At 50.4% G+C, this 17,402-nt stretch overlaps 1 protein-coding gene across 1 annotated transcript in view; it reads right to left on the bottom strand.

The window, feature by feature from the left end:
* Positions 1-17,402, bottom strand: part of fbn2b (fibrillin 2b) — a 245,998-nt gene that overhangs the window by 13,364 nt on the left and 215,232 nt on the right. The window contains exons 57-58 of the mRNA XM_068016449.1: positions 1,446-1,652; positions 362-487 (exon numbers count right to left, since the gene is read on the bottom strand). Coding sequence (XP_067872550.1) covers positions 362-487; positions 1,446-1,652 — 333 coding nt within the window. The remainder of the gene's footprint in view (positions 1-361; positions 488-1,445; positions 1,653-17,402) is intronic.

Here is a 17,402-nt window from a genome sequence, read left to right as displayed (position 1 = left end):
CTGTGTTCAAAGCATTACACTTTCTCAAACCCTAACCCATTCTTTTCTAGGATCTGACAGCTGTGGAATGCCTCACCTCCCTCAGCCTTCTCTCCCTCCTAGAATCTGCAGGCTCTTAAAACCCAAGCTTGGGTACCTGATCTCTGCTTCCTGACTTGCTTTGTCTTCTGTCCTACTCTTTCCAACATTAGTGATGTCCAGCACTTTAGGCCCTGAGCTATCACGTGGGGTTCTCAATATAAAAAAAGTACTTTTTTTTTAACAAGCAATACTTTGATGTGCGTATAAGAAGCTTGCCTATAAAGCTGCAGTGTATCACTCACAGTTTGCACTAGGATAGGGTGATATAAAGGGTTCTTACCAACACAAGAGGTGGCTGTTAAATCAGTGGTGTATCCAATATTACAGAAACAGCGGAAGGAGCCCATGGTGTTAATGCACTGTCCATTCCTACACAAGTTGGGTATCACTCTACATTCATCGATATCTGTAACAATATGCAAACATTATATCTGTATTAGAACAGCAAGGCTGATGTTCATTTAATTTTGTACTTGCAATCCAGTAAATCCAGAGACACAGCACTCTTGAATTGCAATAGGTTCTGAAAGAAGAACAAGGCTGGCTGGAGCTCCATTGAGACTCAACTTTGAAACAAGTTTTATGTGAATCTTTAATGCTAGACTAGAGTAGATTTTAAACAGAGCATCACCTTCATTGGGAAATGTGCTATCAAGGCAAATCACTGGAAATTCATCATTGCATTGCTGCTCTGTGACTTCACCATTGATACTGATTCCTGACCCTATTGGCTCATCTCCCTCACCAAATAAATGTTTGCCGGACTCTGTACCATCAATACCAGAGCTGGTGTCCTCCAGGGCTGCACCGAACGTGTGTCAGCTGGAACAATACTACTGAAGAGTTAACCAAGTGCGGTCAGTCCTCACACCCCGCAGCAGTTCGTACTGTGGCTATTATCGCACTGAAATGTACAACAGCCAACTCCATCCCTCACAGGGACTGGAACTGATTAGCTCAGACTGGCAACTCGAGGCTCTGCAGTGTACCTTACCCATAGTGCCTTCTCCAAAGGTTGTCATGTCCTTGGACCAATGCCAGCGATGATGGACTCATAAAAAAGTATTTGACAAAAGAAGCATTCAAACTGAATGAGTGTAATCACAAGATGGGAGTTCACTGACCCAACTGATACACAGAGGAGGTCATTTTCCGATCTTGTGCATCTGAACAGGAGCCGTGCCCACCAAAAGCGCATTTTGGAAATTCTGGCACATGGTTTTTATGATAATTAATTGGAATCCATGTGCATCATGTACCAGAAGATATGTTGGGTCAGGCTACCACCTGGTGCAAATTTGGAAAATTACTCATGCGGACTCCACTTAGAAACGACTGAGAGGACCTGTACGGATCTGCCTTACCTCTACCATCTGTGGCATATCCAGGTCCATGAGGGCACATTTTTTTGTAGCGGGCAGTGCCAGGCAGTGGACATAGCTCACACTGGTTGCCCCAGCCCCTGCCACCATTGCAGCAACACTCAGATTTGGTGACCAGGTTACGGTTGGTGGATGACATCTGGCACATAGTCTGCAAAACTTCGATGAAACAGAACCCCTGACGATTATCTGGGACAAGAGAGGAAGTAGCATGGGATTAGAGAGACCATCCATAAACATCAAGACAGGAAAAACAACCTCTGCTTTAAAGTGGACATCAATTTTTTGTTGAAAAACATATAAAATATTGTTAAATGTGTGAAAAATGATCCTGTAAATGTCATTTTAATTCATTTATTCTGTTCCCGGATATTCTAACTTTTAAAACTCCATGAAAATTCCTGTGACTCCGTATAAATTTACCAATGGTTGTGGGACTAAGTTATACAGAGAGGGACTGCACTGTCCAGTGTGGGACTGAGTTATACAGAGAGGAACTGCACTGTCCAGTGTGGGACTGAGTTATACAGAGAGGGACTGCACTGTCCTGGTTGGGACTGAGTTATACAGAGAGGAACTGCACTGGCCTGGTTGGGACTAAGTTATACAGAGAGGGACTGCACTGTCCTGGTTGGGACTGAGTTACACAGAGAGGGACTGCACTGTCCTGGTTGGGACTAAGTGATACAGAGAGGAACTGCACTGTCCAGTGTGGGACTGAGTTATACAGAGAGGAACTGCACTGTCCTGGTTGGGACTGAGTTACACAGAGAGGAACTGCACTGTCCTGGTTGGGACTGAGTTATACAGAGAGGAACTGCACTGTCCAGTGTGGGACTGAGTTATACAGAGAGGAACTGCACTGTCCTGGTTGGGACTGAGTTACACAGAGAGGAACTGCATTGTCCAGTGTGGGACTGAGTTATACAGAGAGGGGCTGCACTGTCCTGGTTGGGACTAAGTTATACAGAGAGGGACTGCACTGTCCTGGTTGGGACTGAGTTATACAGAGAGGAACTGCACTGTCCAGTGTGGGACTGAGTTATACAGAGAGGAACTGCACTGTCCTGGTTGGGACTGAGTTACACAGAGAGGAACTGCACTGTCCAGTGTGGGACTGAGTTATACAGAGAGGGACTGCACTGTCCTGGTTGGGACTATGTTATACAGAGAGAGACTGCACTGGCCTGGTTGGGACTAGGTAATACAGAGAGGGACTGCACTGGCCTGGTTGGGACTAAGTTATACAGAGAGGGACTGCACTGGCTTGGTTGGGACTAAGTTCTACAGAGAGGGACTGCACTGGCCTGGTTGGGACTAAGTTATACAGAGAGGGAATGCACTGGCCTGGTTGGGACTAAGTTATACAGAGAGGGACTGCACTGGCCTGGTTGGGACTAAGTTATACAGAGAGGGACTGCACTGGCCTGGTTGGGACTGAGTTATACAGAGAGGAACTGCACTGTCCAGTGTGGGACTGAGTTATACAGAGAGGAACTGCACTGTCCTGGTTAGGACTGAGTTATACAGAGAGAAACTGCACTGTCCAGTGTGGGACTGAGTTATACAGAGAGGAACTGCACTGTCCAGTGTGGGACGGAGTTATACAGAGAGGAACTGCACTGTCCTGGTTGGGACTAAGTTATACAGAGAGGAACTGCACTGTCCAGTGTGGGACAGAGTTATACAGAGAGGAACTGCACTGTCCTGGTTGGGACTGAGTTATACAGAGAGGAACTGCACTGTCCTGGTTGGGACTGAGTTATACAGAGAGGAACTGCACTGTCCAGTGTGGGACTGAGTTATACAGAGAGGAACTGCACTGTCCTGGTTGGGACTGAGTTATACAGAGAGGAACTGCACTGTCCTGGTTGGGACTGAGTTATACAGAGAGGAACTGCACTGTCCTGGTTGGGACTGAGTTATACAGAGAGGAACTGCACTGTCCTGGTTGGGACTGAGTTATACAGCGAGGAAGTGCACTGTCCTGGTTGGGACTGAGTTATACAGAGAGGAACTGCACTGTCCTGGTTGGGACTAAGTTATACAGAGAGGAACTGCACTGTCCTGGTTGGGACTGAGTTATACAGCGAGGAACTGCACTGTCCAGTGTGGGACTGAGTTATACAGAGAGGAACTGCACTGTCCAGTCTGGGACTGGGTTATACAGAGAGGGACTGCACTGTCCAGTGTGGGACTGAGTTATACAGAGAGGGACTGCACTGTCCTGGTTGGGCCTGAGTTATACAGAGAGGGACTGCACTGTCCTGGTTGGGACTGAGTTATACAGAGCGGAACTGCACTGTCCTGGTTGGGACTGAGTTACACAGAGAGGGACTGCACTGTCCTGGTTGGGACTGAGTTATACAGAGAGGAACTGCATTGTCCAGTGTGGGACTGAGTTATACAGAGAGGGACTGCACTGTCCTGGTTGGGACTGAGTTATACACAGAGGGACTGCACTGTCCTGGTTGGGACTACGTTATACAGAGAGGGACTGCACTGTCCTGGTTGGGACTGAGTTATACAGAGAGGAACTGCACTGTCCTGGTTGGGACTGAGTTATACAGAGAGGAACTGCATTGTCCAGTGTGGGACTGAGTTATACAGAGAGGGACTGCACTGTCCTGGTTGGGACTGAGTTATACAGAGAGGGACTGCACTGGCCTGGTTGGGACTAAGTTACACAGAGAGGGACTGCACTGGCCTGGTTGCGACTGAGTTATACAGAGAGGGACTGCACTGTCCTGGTTGGGACTGAGTTATACAGAGAGGAACTGCACTGTCTAGTGTGGGACTGAGTTATACAGAGAGGAACTGCACTGTCCAGTGTGGGACTGAGTTATACAGAGAGGAACTGCACTGTCCTGGTTGGGACTGAGTTATACAGAGAGGAACTGCACTGTCCAGTGTGGGACTGAGTTATACAGAGAGGGACTGCACTGTCCTGGTTGGGACTGAGTTATACAGAGAGGAACTGCACTGTCCTGGTTGGGACTGAGTTATACAGAGAGAGACTGCACTGTCCTGGTTGGGACTGAGTTATACAGAGAGGAACTGCACTGTCCTGGTTGGGACTGAGTTATACAGAGAGGAACTGCACTGTCCTGGTTGGGACTGAGTTACACAGAGAGGAACTGCACTGTCCAGTGTGGGACTGAGTTATACAGAGAGGGACTGCACTGTCCTGGTTGGGACTATGTTATACAGAGAGAGACTGCACTGGCCTGGTTGGGACTAGGTAATACAGAGAGGGACTGCACTGGCCTGGTTGGGACTAAGTTATACAGAGAGGGACTGCACTGGCTTGGTTGGGACTAAGTTCTACAGAGAGGGACTGCACTGGCCTGGTTGGGACTAAGTTATACAGAGAGGGAATGCACTGGCCTGGTTGGGACTAAGTTATACAGAGAGGGACTGCACTGGCCTGGTTAGGACTAAGTTATACAGAGAGGGACTGCACTGGCCTGGTTGGGACTGAGTTATACAGAGAGGAACTGCACTGTCCAGTGTGGGACTGAGTTATACAGAGAGGAACTGCACTGTCCTGGTTAGGACTGAGTTATACAGAGAGAAACTGCACTGTCCAGTGTGGGACTGAGTTATACAGAGAGGAACTGCACTGTCCAGTGTGGGACGGAGTTATACAGAGAGGAACTGCACTGTCCTGGTTGGGACTAAGTTATACAGAGAGGAACTGCACTGTCCAGTGTGGGACAGAGTTATACAGAGAGGAACTGCACTGTCCTGGTTGGGACTGAGTTATACAGAGAGGAACTGCACTGTCCTGGTTGGGACTGAGTTATACAGAGAGGAACTGCACTGTCCAGTGTGGGACTGAGTTATACAGAGAGGAACTGCACTGTCCTGGTTGGGACTGAGTTATACAGAGAGGAACTGCACTGTCCTGGTTGGGACTGAGTTATACAGAGAGGAACTGCACTGTCCTGGTTGGGACTGAGTTATACAGAGAGGAACTGCACTGTCCTGGTTGGGACTGAGTTATACAGCGAGGAAGTGCACTGTCCTGGTTGGGACTGAGTTATACAGAGAGGAACTGCACTGTCCTGGTTGGGACTAAGTTATACAGAGAGGAACTGCACTGTCCTGGTTGGGACTGAGTTATACAGCGAGGAACTGCACTGTCCAGTGTGGGACTGAGTTATACAGAGAGGAACTGCACTGTCCAGTCTGGGACTGGGTTATACAGAGAGGGACTGCACTGTCCAGTATGGGACTGAGTTATACAGAGAGGGACTGCACTGTCCTGGTTGGGCCTGAGTTATACAGAGAGGGACTGCACTGTCCTGGTTGGGACTGAGTTATACAGAGCGGAACTGCACTGTCCTGGTTGGGACTGAGTTACACAGAGAGGGACTGCACTGTCCTGGTTGGGACTGAGTTATACAGAGAGGAACTGCATTGTCCAGTGTGGGACTGAGTTATACAGAGAGGGACTGCACTGTCCTGGTTGGGACTGAGTTATACACAGAGGGACTGCACTGTCCTGGTTGGGACTACGTTATACAGAGAGGGACTGCACTGTCCTGGTTGGGACTGAGTTATACAGAGAGGAACTGCACTGTCCTGGTTGGGACTGAGTTATACAGAGAGGAACTGCATTGTCCAGTGTGGGACTGAGTTATACAGAGAGGGACTGCACTGTCCTGGTTGGGACTGAGTTATACAGAGAGGGACTGCACTGGCCTGGTTGGGACTAAGTTACACAGAGAGGGACTGCACTGGCCTGGTTGCGACTGAGTTATACAGAGAGGGACTGCACTGTCCTGGTTGGGACTGAGTTATACAGAGAGGAACTGCACTGTCTAGTGTGGGACTGAGTTATACAGAGAGGAACTGCACTGTCCAGTGTGGGACTGAGTTATACAGAGAGGAACTGCACTGTCCTGGTTGGGACTGAGTTATACAGAGAGGAACTGCACTGTCCAGTGTGGGACTGAGTTATACAGAGAGGGACTGCACTGTCCTGGTTGGGACTGAGTTATACAGAGAGGAACTGCACTGTCCTGGTTGGGACTGAGTTATACAGAGAGAGACTGCACTGTCCTGGTTGGGACTGAGTTATACAGAGAGGAACTGCACTGTCCTGGTTGGGACTGAGTTATACAGAGAGGAACTGCATTGTCCTGGTTGGGACTAAGTTAAACAGAGAGGGACTGCACTGGCCTGGTTGGGACTGAGTTTTTCAGAGAGGAACTGCACTGTCCAGTGTGGGACTGAGTTATACAGAGAGGAACTGCACTGTCCTGTTTGGGACTGAGTTATACAGAGAGGAACTGCACTGTCCTGGTTGGGACTAAGTTATACAGAGAGGAATTGCACTGGCCTGGTTCGGACTGAGTTATACAGAGAGGAACTGCACTGTCCAGCGTGGGACTGAGTTATGCAGAGAGGAACTGCACTGTCCTGGTTGGGACTGAGTTACACAGAGAGGAACTGCACTGTCCAGTGTGGGACTGAGTTATACAGAGAGGAACTGCACTGTCCAGTGTGGGACTGAGTTATACAGAGAGGGACTGCACTGTCCAGTGTGGGACTAAGTTATACAGAGAGGAACTGCACTGGCCTGGTTGGGACTGAGTTATACAGAGAGGGACTGCACTGTCCTGGTTGGGACTGAGTTATCCAGAGAGGAACTGCACTGTCCTGGTTGGGCCTGAGTTATACAGAGAGGGACTGCACTGTCCTGGTTGGGACTGAGTTAAACAGAGAGGAACTGCACTGTCCAGTGTGGGACTGAGTTATACAGAGAGGGACTGCACTGTCCTGGTTGGGACTGAGTTACACAGAGAGGGACTGCACTGGTCTGGTTGGGACTGAGTTATACAGAGAGGGACTGCACTGTCCTGGTTGGGACTGAGTTATACACAGAGGGACTGCACTGTCCTGGTTGGGACTACGTTATACAGAGAGGGAGTGCACTGTCCTGGTTGGGACTGAGTTATACAGAGAGGAACTGCACTGTCCTGGTTGGGACTGAGTTATACAGAGAGGAACTGCACTGTCCTGGTTGGGACTGAGTTATACAGAGAGGAACTGCACTGTCCAGTGTGGGACTGAGTTATACAGACAGGGACTGCACTGTCCAGTGTGGGACTGAGTTATTCAGAGAGGGACTGCACTGTCCTGGTTGGGACTGAGTTATTCAGAGAGGGACTGCACTGTCCTGGTTGGGACTGAGTTATTCAGAGAGGGACTGCACTGTCCTGGTTGGGACTGAGTTATACAGAGAGGAACTGCACTGTCCAGTGTGGGACTGAGTTATACAGAGAGGGACTGCACTGTCCTGGTTGGGACTGAGTGATACAGAGAGGGACTGCACTGTCCTGGTTGGGACTGAGTTATACAGAGAGGAACTGCACTGTCCAGTGTGGGACTGAGTTATACAGAGAGGGACTGCACTGTCCAGTGTGGGACTGAGTTATACAGAGAGGAACTGCACTGTCCTGGTTGGGACTGAGTTATGCAGAGAGGAACTGCACTGTCCTGGTTGGGACTGAGTTATACAGAGAGGGACTGCACTGTCCTGGTTGGGACTGAGTTATACAGAGAGGGACTGCACTGGCCTGGTTGGGACTGAGTTATACAGAGAGGGACTGCACTGGCCTGGTTGGGACTGAGTTATACAGAGAGGGACTGCACTGTCCTGGTTGGGACTGAGTTATACAGAGAGGGACTGCACTGTCCAGTGTGGGACTGTGTTATTCAGAGAGGGACTGCACTGTCCTGGTTGGGACTGAGTTATTCAGAGAGGGACTGCACTGTCCAGTGTGGGACTGAGTTATTCAGAGAGGGACTGCACTGTCCTGGTTGGGACTGAGTTATTCAGAGAGGGACTGCACTGTCCTGGTTGGGACTAAGTTATACAGAGAGGAACTGCACTGTCCAGTGTGGGACTGAGTTATACAGAGAGGAACTGCACTGTCCTGGTTGGGACTGAGTTATACAGAGAGGGACTGCACTGTCCAGTGTGGGACTGAGTTATACAGAGAGGAACTGCACTGTCCTGGTTGGGACTGAGTTATACAGAGAGGAACTGCACTGTCCTGGTTGGGACTAAGTTATACAGAGAGGGACTGCACTGTCCTGGTTGGGACTGAGTTATACAGAGAGGAACTGCACTGTCCTGGTTGGGACTGAGTTGTACAGAGAGGAACTGCACTGTCCAGTGTGGGACTGAGTTATACAGAGAGGAACTGCACTGTCCAGTGTGGGACTGAGTTATACAGAGAGGAACTGCACTGTCCAGTATGGGACTGAGTTATACAGAGAGGAACTGCACTGTCCTGGTTGGGACTGAGTTGTACAGAGAGGAACTGCACTGTCCTGGTTGGGACTGAGTTATACAGAGAGGGACTGCACTGTCCTGGTTGGGACTGAGTTATACAGAGAGGAACTGCACTGTCCTGGTTGGGACTGAGTTATACAGAGAGGAACTGCACTGTCCTGGTTGGGACTGAGTTATACAGAGAGGAACTGCACTGTCCTGGTTGGGACTGAGTTATACAGAGAGGAACTGCACTATCCAGTGTGGGACTGAGTTATACAGAGAGGGACTGCACTGTCCAGTGTGGGACTGAGTTATACAGAGAGGAACTGCACTGTCCTGGTTGGGACTGAGTTATACAGAGAGGAACTGCACTGTCCAGTGTGGGACTGAGTTATACAGAGAGGAACTGCACTGTCCTGGTTGGGACTGAGTTATACAGAGAGGGACTGCACTGTCCTGGTTGGGACTGAGTTATACAGAGAGGAACTGCACTGTCCTGGTTGGGACTGAGTTATACAGAGAGGAACTGCACTGTCCTGGTTGGGACTAAGTTATACAGAGAGGGACTGCACTGTCCTGGTTGGGACTGAGTTATACAGAGAGGAACTGCACTGTCCTGGTTGGGACTGAGTTGTACAGAGAGGAACTGCACTGTCCAGTGTGGGACTGAGTTATACAGAGAGGAACTGCACTGTCCAGTGTGGGACTGAGTTATACAGAGAGGAACTGCACTGTCCAGTATGGGACTGAGTTATACAGAGAGGAACTGCACTGTCCTGGTTGGGACTGAGTTGTACAGAGAGGAACTGCACTGTCCTGGTTGGGACTGAGTTATACAGAGAGGGACTGCACTGTCCTGGTTGGGACTGAGTTATACAGAGAGGAACTGCACTGTCCTGGTTGGGACTGAGTGATACAGAGAGGAACTGCACTGTCCTGGTTGGGACTGAGTTATACAGAGAGGAACTGCACTGTCCTGGTTGGGACTGAGTTATACAGAGAGGAACTGCACTATCCAGTGTGGGACTGAGTTATACAGAGAGGGACTGCACTGTCCAGTGTGGGACTGAGTTATACAGAGAGGAACTGCACTGTCCTGGTTGGGACTGAGTTCTACAGAGAGGAACTGCACTGTCCTGGTTGGGACTGAGTTATACAGAGAGGGACTGCACTGTCCTGGTTGGGACTGAGTTATACAGAGAGGGACTGCACTGGCCTGGTTGGGACTGAGTTATACAGAGAGGGACTGCACTGGCCTGGTTGGGACTGAGTTATACAGAGAGGGACTGCACTGTCCTGGTTGGGACTGAGTTATACAGACAGGGACTGCACTGTCCAGTGTGGGACTGAGTTATTCAGAGAGGGACTGCACTGTCCTGGTTGGGACTGAGTTATTCAGAGAGGGATTGCACTGTCCAGTGTGGGACTGAGTTATTCAGAGAGGGACTGCACTGTCCTGGTTGGGACTGAGTTATTCAGAGAGGGACTGCACTGTCCTGGTTGGGACTGAGTTATACAGAGAGGAACTGCACTGTCCAGTGTGGGACTGAGTTATACAGAGACGGACTGCACTGTCCTGGTTGGGACTGAGTGATACAGAGAGGGACTGCACTGTCCTGGTTGGGACTGAGTTATACAGAGAGGAACTGCACTGTCCAGTGTGGGACTGAGTTATCCACAGAGGAACTGCACTGTCCAGTGTGGGACTGAGTTATACAGAGAGGAACTGCACTGTCCAGTGTGGGACTGAGTTATACAGAGAGGAACTGCACTGTCCTGGTTGGGACTAAGTTATACAGAGAGGGACTGCACTGTCCTGGTTGGGACTGAGTTATACAGAGAGGAACTGCACTGTCCTGGTTGGGACTGAGTTATACAGAGAGGAACTGCACTGTCCAGTGTGGGACTGAGTTATCCAGAGAGGAACTGCACTGTCCAGTGTGGGACTGAGTTATACAGAGAGGAACTGCACTGTCCAGTGTGGGACTGAGTTATACAGAGAGGAACTGCACTGTCCTGGTTGGGACTAAGTTATACAGAGAGGGACTGCACTGTCCTGGTTGGGACTGAGTTATACAGAGAGGAACTGCACTGTCCAGTGTGGGACTGAGTTATACAGAGAGGAACTGCACTGTCCAGTGTGGGACTGAGTTATACAGAGAGGAACTGCACTGTCCTGGTTGGGACTGAGTTATACAGAGAGGAACTGCACTGTCCACTGTGGAACTGAGTTATACAGAGAGGGACTGCACTGTCCTGGTTGGGACTGAGTTATACAGAGAGGAACTGCACTGTCCAGTGTGGGACTGAGTTATACAGAGAGGAACTGCACTGTCCTGGTTGGGACTGAGTTATACAGAGAGGGACTGCACTGTCCTGGTTGGGACTGAGTTATACAGAGAGGAACTGCACTGTCCTGGTTGGGACTGAGTTATACAGAGAGGGACTGCACTGTCCTGGTTGGGACTGAGTTATACAGAGAGGAACTGCACTGTCCTGGTTGGGACTGAGTTATACAGAGAGGAACTGCATTGTCCTGGTTGGGACTAAGTTATACAGAGAGGGACTGCACTGGCCTGGTTGGGACTGAGTTATACAGAGAGGAACTGCACTGTCCAGCGTGGGACTGAGTTATACAGAGAGGAACTGCACTGTCCTGGTTGGGACTGAGTTATACAGAGAGGAACTGCACTGTGCAGTGTGGGACTGAGTTATACAGAGAGGAACTGCACTGTCCAGTGTGGGACTGAGTTACACAGAGAGGAACTGCACTGTCCAGTGTGGGACTGAGTTATACAGAGAGAGACTGCACTGTCCTGGTTGGGACTGAGTTATACAGAGAGGGACTGCACTGGCCTGGTTGGGACTGAGTTATACAGAGAGGGACTGCACTGGCCTGGTTGGGACTGAGTTATACAGAGAGGGACTGCACTGTCCTGGTTGGGACTGAGTTATTCAGAGAGGGACTGCACTGTCCAGTGTGGGACTGAGTTATTCAGAGAGGGACTGCACTGTCCTGGTTGGGACTGAGTTATTCAGAGAGGGACTGCACTGTCCTGGTTGGGACTGAGTTATACAGAGAGGAACTGCACTGTCCAGTGTGGGACTGAGTTATACAGAGAGGGACTGCACTGTCCTGGTTGGGACTGAGTTATACAGAGAGGGACTGCACTGTCCTGGTTGGGACTGAGTAATCCAGAGAGGAACTGCACTGTCCTGGTTGGGACTGAGTTATACAGAGAGGAACTGCACTGTCCTGGTTGGGACTAAGTTATACAGAGAGGAACTGCACTGTCCTGGTTGGGACTAAGTTATACAGAGAGGGACTGCACTGTCCTGGTTGGGACTGAGTTATACAGAGAGGAACTGCACTGTCCTGGTTGGGACTGAGTTGTACAGAGAGGAACTGCACTGTCCAGTGTGGGACTGAGTTATACAGAGAGGAACTGCACTGTCCAGTGTGGGACTGAGTTATACAGAGAGGAACTGCACTGTCCAGTGTGGGACTGAGTTATACAGAGAGGAACTGCACTGTCCTGGTTGGGACTGAGTTGTACAGAGAGGAACTGCACTGTCCTGGTTGGGACTGAGTTATACAGAGAGGGACTGCACTGTCCTGGTTGGGACTGAGTTATACAGAGAGGAACTGCACTGTCCTGGTTGGGACTGAGTTATACAGAGAGGAACAGCACTGTCCTGGTTGGGACTGAGTTATACAGAGATGAACTGCACTGTCCTGGTTGGGACTGAGTTATACAGAGAGGAACTGCACTGTCCAGTGTGGGACTGAGTTATACAGAGAGGGACTGCACTGTCCAGTGTGGGACTGAGTTATACAGAGAGGAACTGCACTGTCCTGGTTGGGACTAAGTTATACAGAGAGGGACTGCACTGTCCTGGTTGGGACTGAGTTATACAGAGAGGAACTGCACTGTCCTGGTTGGGACTGAGTTGTACAGAGAGGAACTGCACTGTCCAGTGTGGGACTGAGTTATACAGAGAGGAACTGCACTGTCCAGTGTGGGACTGAGTTATACAGAGAGGAACTGCACTGTCCAGTGTGGGACTGAGTTATACAGAGAGGAACTGCACTGTCCTGGTTGGGACTGAGTTGTACAGAGAGGAACTGCACTGTCCTGGTTGGGACTGAGTTATACAGAGAGGGACTGCACTGTCCTGGTTGGGACTGAGTTATACAGAGAGGAACTGCACTGTCCTGGTTGGGACTGAGTTATACAGAGAGGAACAGCACTGTCCTGGTTGGGACTGAGTTATACAGAGATGAACTGCACTGTCCTGGTTGGGACTGAGTTATACAGAGAGGAACTGCACTGTCCAGTGTGGGACTGAGTTATACAGAGAGGGACTGCACTGTCCAGTGTGGGACTGAGTTATACAGAGAGGAACTGCACTGTCCTGGTTGGGACTGAGTTCTACAGAGAGGAACTGCACTGTCCTGGTTGGGACTGAGTTATGCAGAGAGGGACTGCACTGTCCTGGTTGGGACTGAGTTATCCAGAGAGGGACTGCACTGGCCTGGTTGGGACTGAGTTATCCAGAGAGGGACTGCACTGGCCTGGTTGGGACTGAGTTCTACAGAGAGGGACTGCACTGTCCTGGTTGGGACTTAGTTATACAGACAGGGACTGCACTGTCCAGTGTGGGACTGAGTTATTCAGAGAGGGACTGCACTGTCCTGGTTGGGACTGAGTTATTCAGAGAGGGACTGCACTGTCCAGTGTGGGACTGAGTTATACAGAGAGGAACTGCACTGTCCACTGTGGAACTGAGTTATACAGAGAGGGACTGCACTGTCCTGGTTGGGACTGAGTTATACAGAGAGGAACTGCACTGTCCAGTGTGGGACTGAGTTATACAGAGAGGAACTGCACTGTCCTGGTTGGGACTGAGTTATACAGAGAGGGACTGCACTGTCCTGGTTGGGACTGAGTTATACAGAGAGGAACTGCACTGTCCTGGTTGGGACTGAGTTATACAGAGAGGGACTGCACTGTCCTGGTTGGGACTGAGTTATACAGAGAGGAACTGCACTGTCCTGGTTGGGACTGAGTTATACAGAGAGGAACTGCATTGTCCTGGTTGGGACTAAGTTATACAGAGAGGGACTGCACTGGCCTGGTTGGGACTGAGTTATACAGAGAGGAACTGCACTGTCCAGCGTGGGACTGAGTTATACAGAGAGGAACTGCACTGTCCTGGTTGGGACTGAGTTATACAGAGAGGAACTGCACTGTGCAGTGTGGGACTGAGTTATACAGAGAGGAACTGCACTGTCCAGTGTGGGACTGAGTTACACAGAGAGGAACTGCACTGTCCAGTGTGGGACTGAGTTATACAGAGAGAGACTGCACTGTCCTGGTTGGGACTGAGTTATACAGAGAGGGACTGCACTGGCCTGGTTGGGACTGAGTTATACAGAGAGGGACTGCACTGGCCTGGTTGGGACTGAGTTATACAGAGAGGGACTGCACTGTCCTGGTTGGGACTGAGTTATTCAGAGAGGGACTGCACTGTCCAGTGTGGGACTGAGTTATTCAGAGAGGGACTGCACTGTCCTGGTTGGGACTGAGTTATACAGAGAGGAACTGCACTGTCCTGGTTGGGACTGAGTTATACAGAGAGGAACAGCACTGTCCTGGTTGGGACTGAGTTATACAGAGATGAACTGCACTGTCCTGGTTGGGACTGAGTTATACAGAGAGGAACTGCACTGTCCAGTGTGGGACTGAGTTATACAGAGAGGGACTGCACTGTCCAGTGTGGGACTGAGTTATACAGAGAGGAACTGCACTGTCCTGGTTGGGACTAAGTTATACAGAGAGGGACTGCACTGTCCTGGTTGGGACTGAGTTATACAGAGAGGAACTGCACTGTCCTGGTTGGGACTGAGTTGTACAGAGAGGAACTGCACTGTCCAGTGTGGGACTGAGTTATACAGAGAGGAACTGCACTGTCCAGTGTGGGACTGAGTTATACAGAGAGGAACTGCACTGTCCAGTGTGGGACTGAGTTATACAGAGAGGAACTGCACTGTCCTGGTTGGGACTGAGTTGTACAGAGAGGAACTGCACTGTCCTGGTTGGGACTGAGTTATACAGAGAGGGACTGCACTGTCCTGGTTGGGACTGAGTTATACAGAGAGGAACTGCACTGTCCTGGTTGGGACTGAGTTATACAGAGAGGAACAGCACTGTCCTGGTTGGGACTGAGTTATACAGAGATGAACTGCACTGTCCTGGTTGGGACTGAGTTATACAGAGAGGAACTGCACTGTCCAGTGTGGGACTGAGTTATACAGAGAGGGACTGCACTGTCCAGTGTGGGACTGAGTTATACAGAGAGGAACTGCACTGTCCTGGTTGGGACTGAGTTCTACAGAGAGGAACTGCACTGTCCTGGTTGGGACTGAGTTATGCAGAGAGGGACTGCACTGTCCTGGTTGGGACTGAGTTATCCAGAGAGGGACTGCACTGGCCTGGTTGGGACTGAGTTATCCAGAGAGGGACTGCACTGGCCTGGTTGGGACTGAGTTCTACAGAGAGGGACTGCACTGTCCTGGTTGGGACTTAGTTATACAGACAGGGACTGCACTGTCCAGTGTGGGACTGAGTTATTCAGAGAGGGACTGCACTGTCCTGGTTGGGACTGAGTTATTCAGAGAGGGACTGCACTGTCCAGTGTGGGACTGAGTTATTCAGAGAGGGACTGCACTGTCCTGGTTGGGACTGAGTTATTCAGAGAGGGACTGCACTGTCCTGGTTGGGACTGAGTTATACAGAGAGGAACTGCACTGTCCAGTGTGGGACTGAGTTATACAGAGAGGGACTGCACTGTCCTGGTTGGGACTGAGTTATACAGAGAGGGACTGCACTGTCCTGGTTGGGACTGAGTTATACAGAGAGGAACTGCACTGTCCTGGTTGGGACTGAGTTATACAGAGAGGGACTGCACTGTCCTGGTTGGGACTGAGTTATACAGAGAGGGACTGCACTGTCCTGGTTGGGACTGAGTTATACAGAGAGGAACTGCACTGTCCTGGTTGGGACTGAGTTATACAGAGAGGAACTGCACTGTCCTGGTTGGGACTAAGTTATACAGAGAGGAACAGCACTGTCCTGGTTGGGACTGAGTTATACAGAGAGGAACTGCACTGTCCTGGTTGGGACTGAGTTATACAGAGAGGAACTGCACTGTCCTGGTTGGGACTGAGTTGTACAGAGAGGAACTGCACTGTCCAGTGTGGGACTGAGTTATACAGAGAGGGACTGCACTGTCCTGGTTGGGACTGAGTTATACAGAGAGGGACTGCACTGTCCTGGTTGGGACTGAGTTATACAGAGAGGAACTGCACTGTCCTGGTTGGGACTGAGTTATACCGAGAGGAACTGCACTGTCCTGGTTGGGACTAAGTTATACAGAGAGGAACTGCACTGTCCTGGTTGGGACTAAGTTATACAGAGAGGGACTGCACTGTCCTGGTTGGGACTGAGTTATACAGAGAGGAACTGCACTGTCCTGGTTGGGACTGAGTTGTACAGAGAGGAACTGCACTGTCCTGGTTGGGACTGAGTTATACAGAGAGGAACTGCACTGTCCTGGTTGGGACTGAGTTATACAGAGAGGGACTGCACTGGCCTGGTTGGGACTGAGTTATACAGAGAGGGACTGCACTGGCCTGGTTGGGACTGAGTTTTACAGAGGGGGACTGCACTGGCCTGGTTGGGACTGAGTTATACAAAGAGGAGCTGCACCACCCAGTGTGGGATTGAGTTATACAGAGAGGAACTACACTGCTTTGGGTGGGACTGAGTTAAAATACCCCAGCAAGGGTCAGCATCCACGGAACTTTAACTGCCAAGGATCGACATGCAGGGAATTTTACTCCTGTAAGAGTCACCAGCTTCAGAAGAGGAGGAGATGGACTTGGGGGAAAAGATCAACATCTGTGTTTTCAATTGAGATCCAATTTCTGCAGTCTGATTATAACCAGCGACTACTGAAAATTAAAGGTCAAAATTGCCCTTTCACCTAATAATTCTTTGTACATTATTAAATATCCAATATGTATATAGCTGCAGGTGTGCATGCAGAAACCTCCAGCCCCAACACACTCCCACAGAAACCCCCAGCCCCAACACACTCCCACAGAAACCCCCAGCCCCAACACAGTCCCACAGAAACCCCCAGCCCCAACACACTCCCACAGAAACCTCCAACTCCAATGCACTCCCACAGAAACCTCCAGCCCCAACACACTCCCACAGAAACCTCCAGTCCCAACACACTCACAGAAACTCCCAGCCCCAACACAGTCCCACAGAAACCCCCAGCCCCAACACACTCCCACAGAAACCCCCAGCCCGAACACACTCCCACAGAAACCCCCAGCCCCAACACACACCCACAGAAACCTCCAGCCCCAATGCACTCCCACAGAAACTTCCAGCCCCAACACACACCCACAGAAACCCCCAGCCCCAATGCACACCCACAGAAACCCCCAGCCCCAACGCACACCCACAGAAACCCCCAGCCCCAACGCACACCCACAGAAACCCCCAGCCCCAACGCACTCCCACAGAAACCCCCAGCCCCAACACACACCCACAGAAACCCCCAGCCCCAAC

Source organism: Heterodontus francisci, chromosome 36 (genome assembly GCF_036365525.1).
Source record: "Heterodontus francisci isolate sHetFra1 chromosome 36, sHetFra1.hap1, whole genome shotgun sequence".
NCBI lineage: Eukaryota > Metazoa > Chordata > Chondrichthyes > Heterodontiformes > Heterodontidae > Heterodontus > Heterodontus francisci.
The sequence above is the reverse complement of the archived record's forward strand: the minus strand, read 5'-3'. Positions and strand labels throughout refer to the sequence as shown.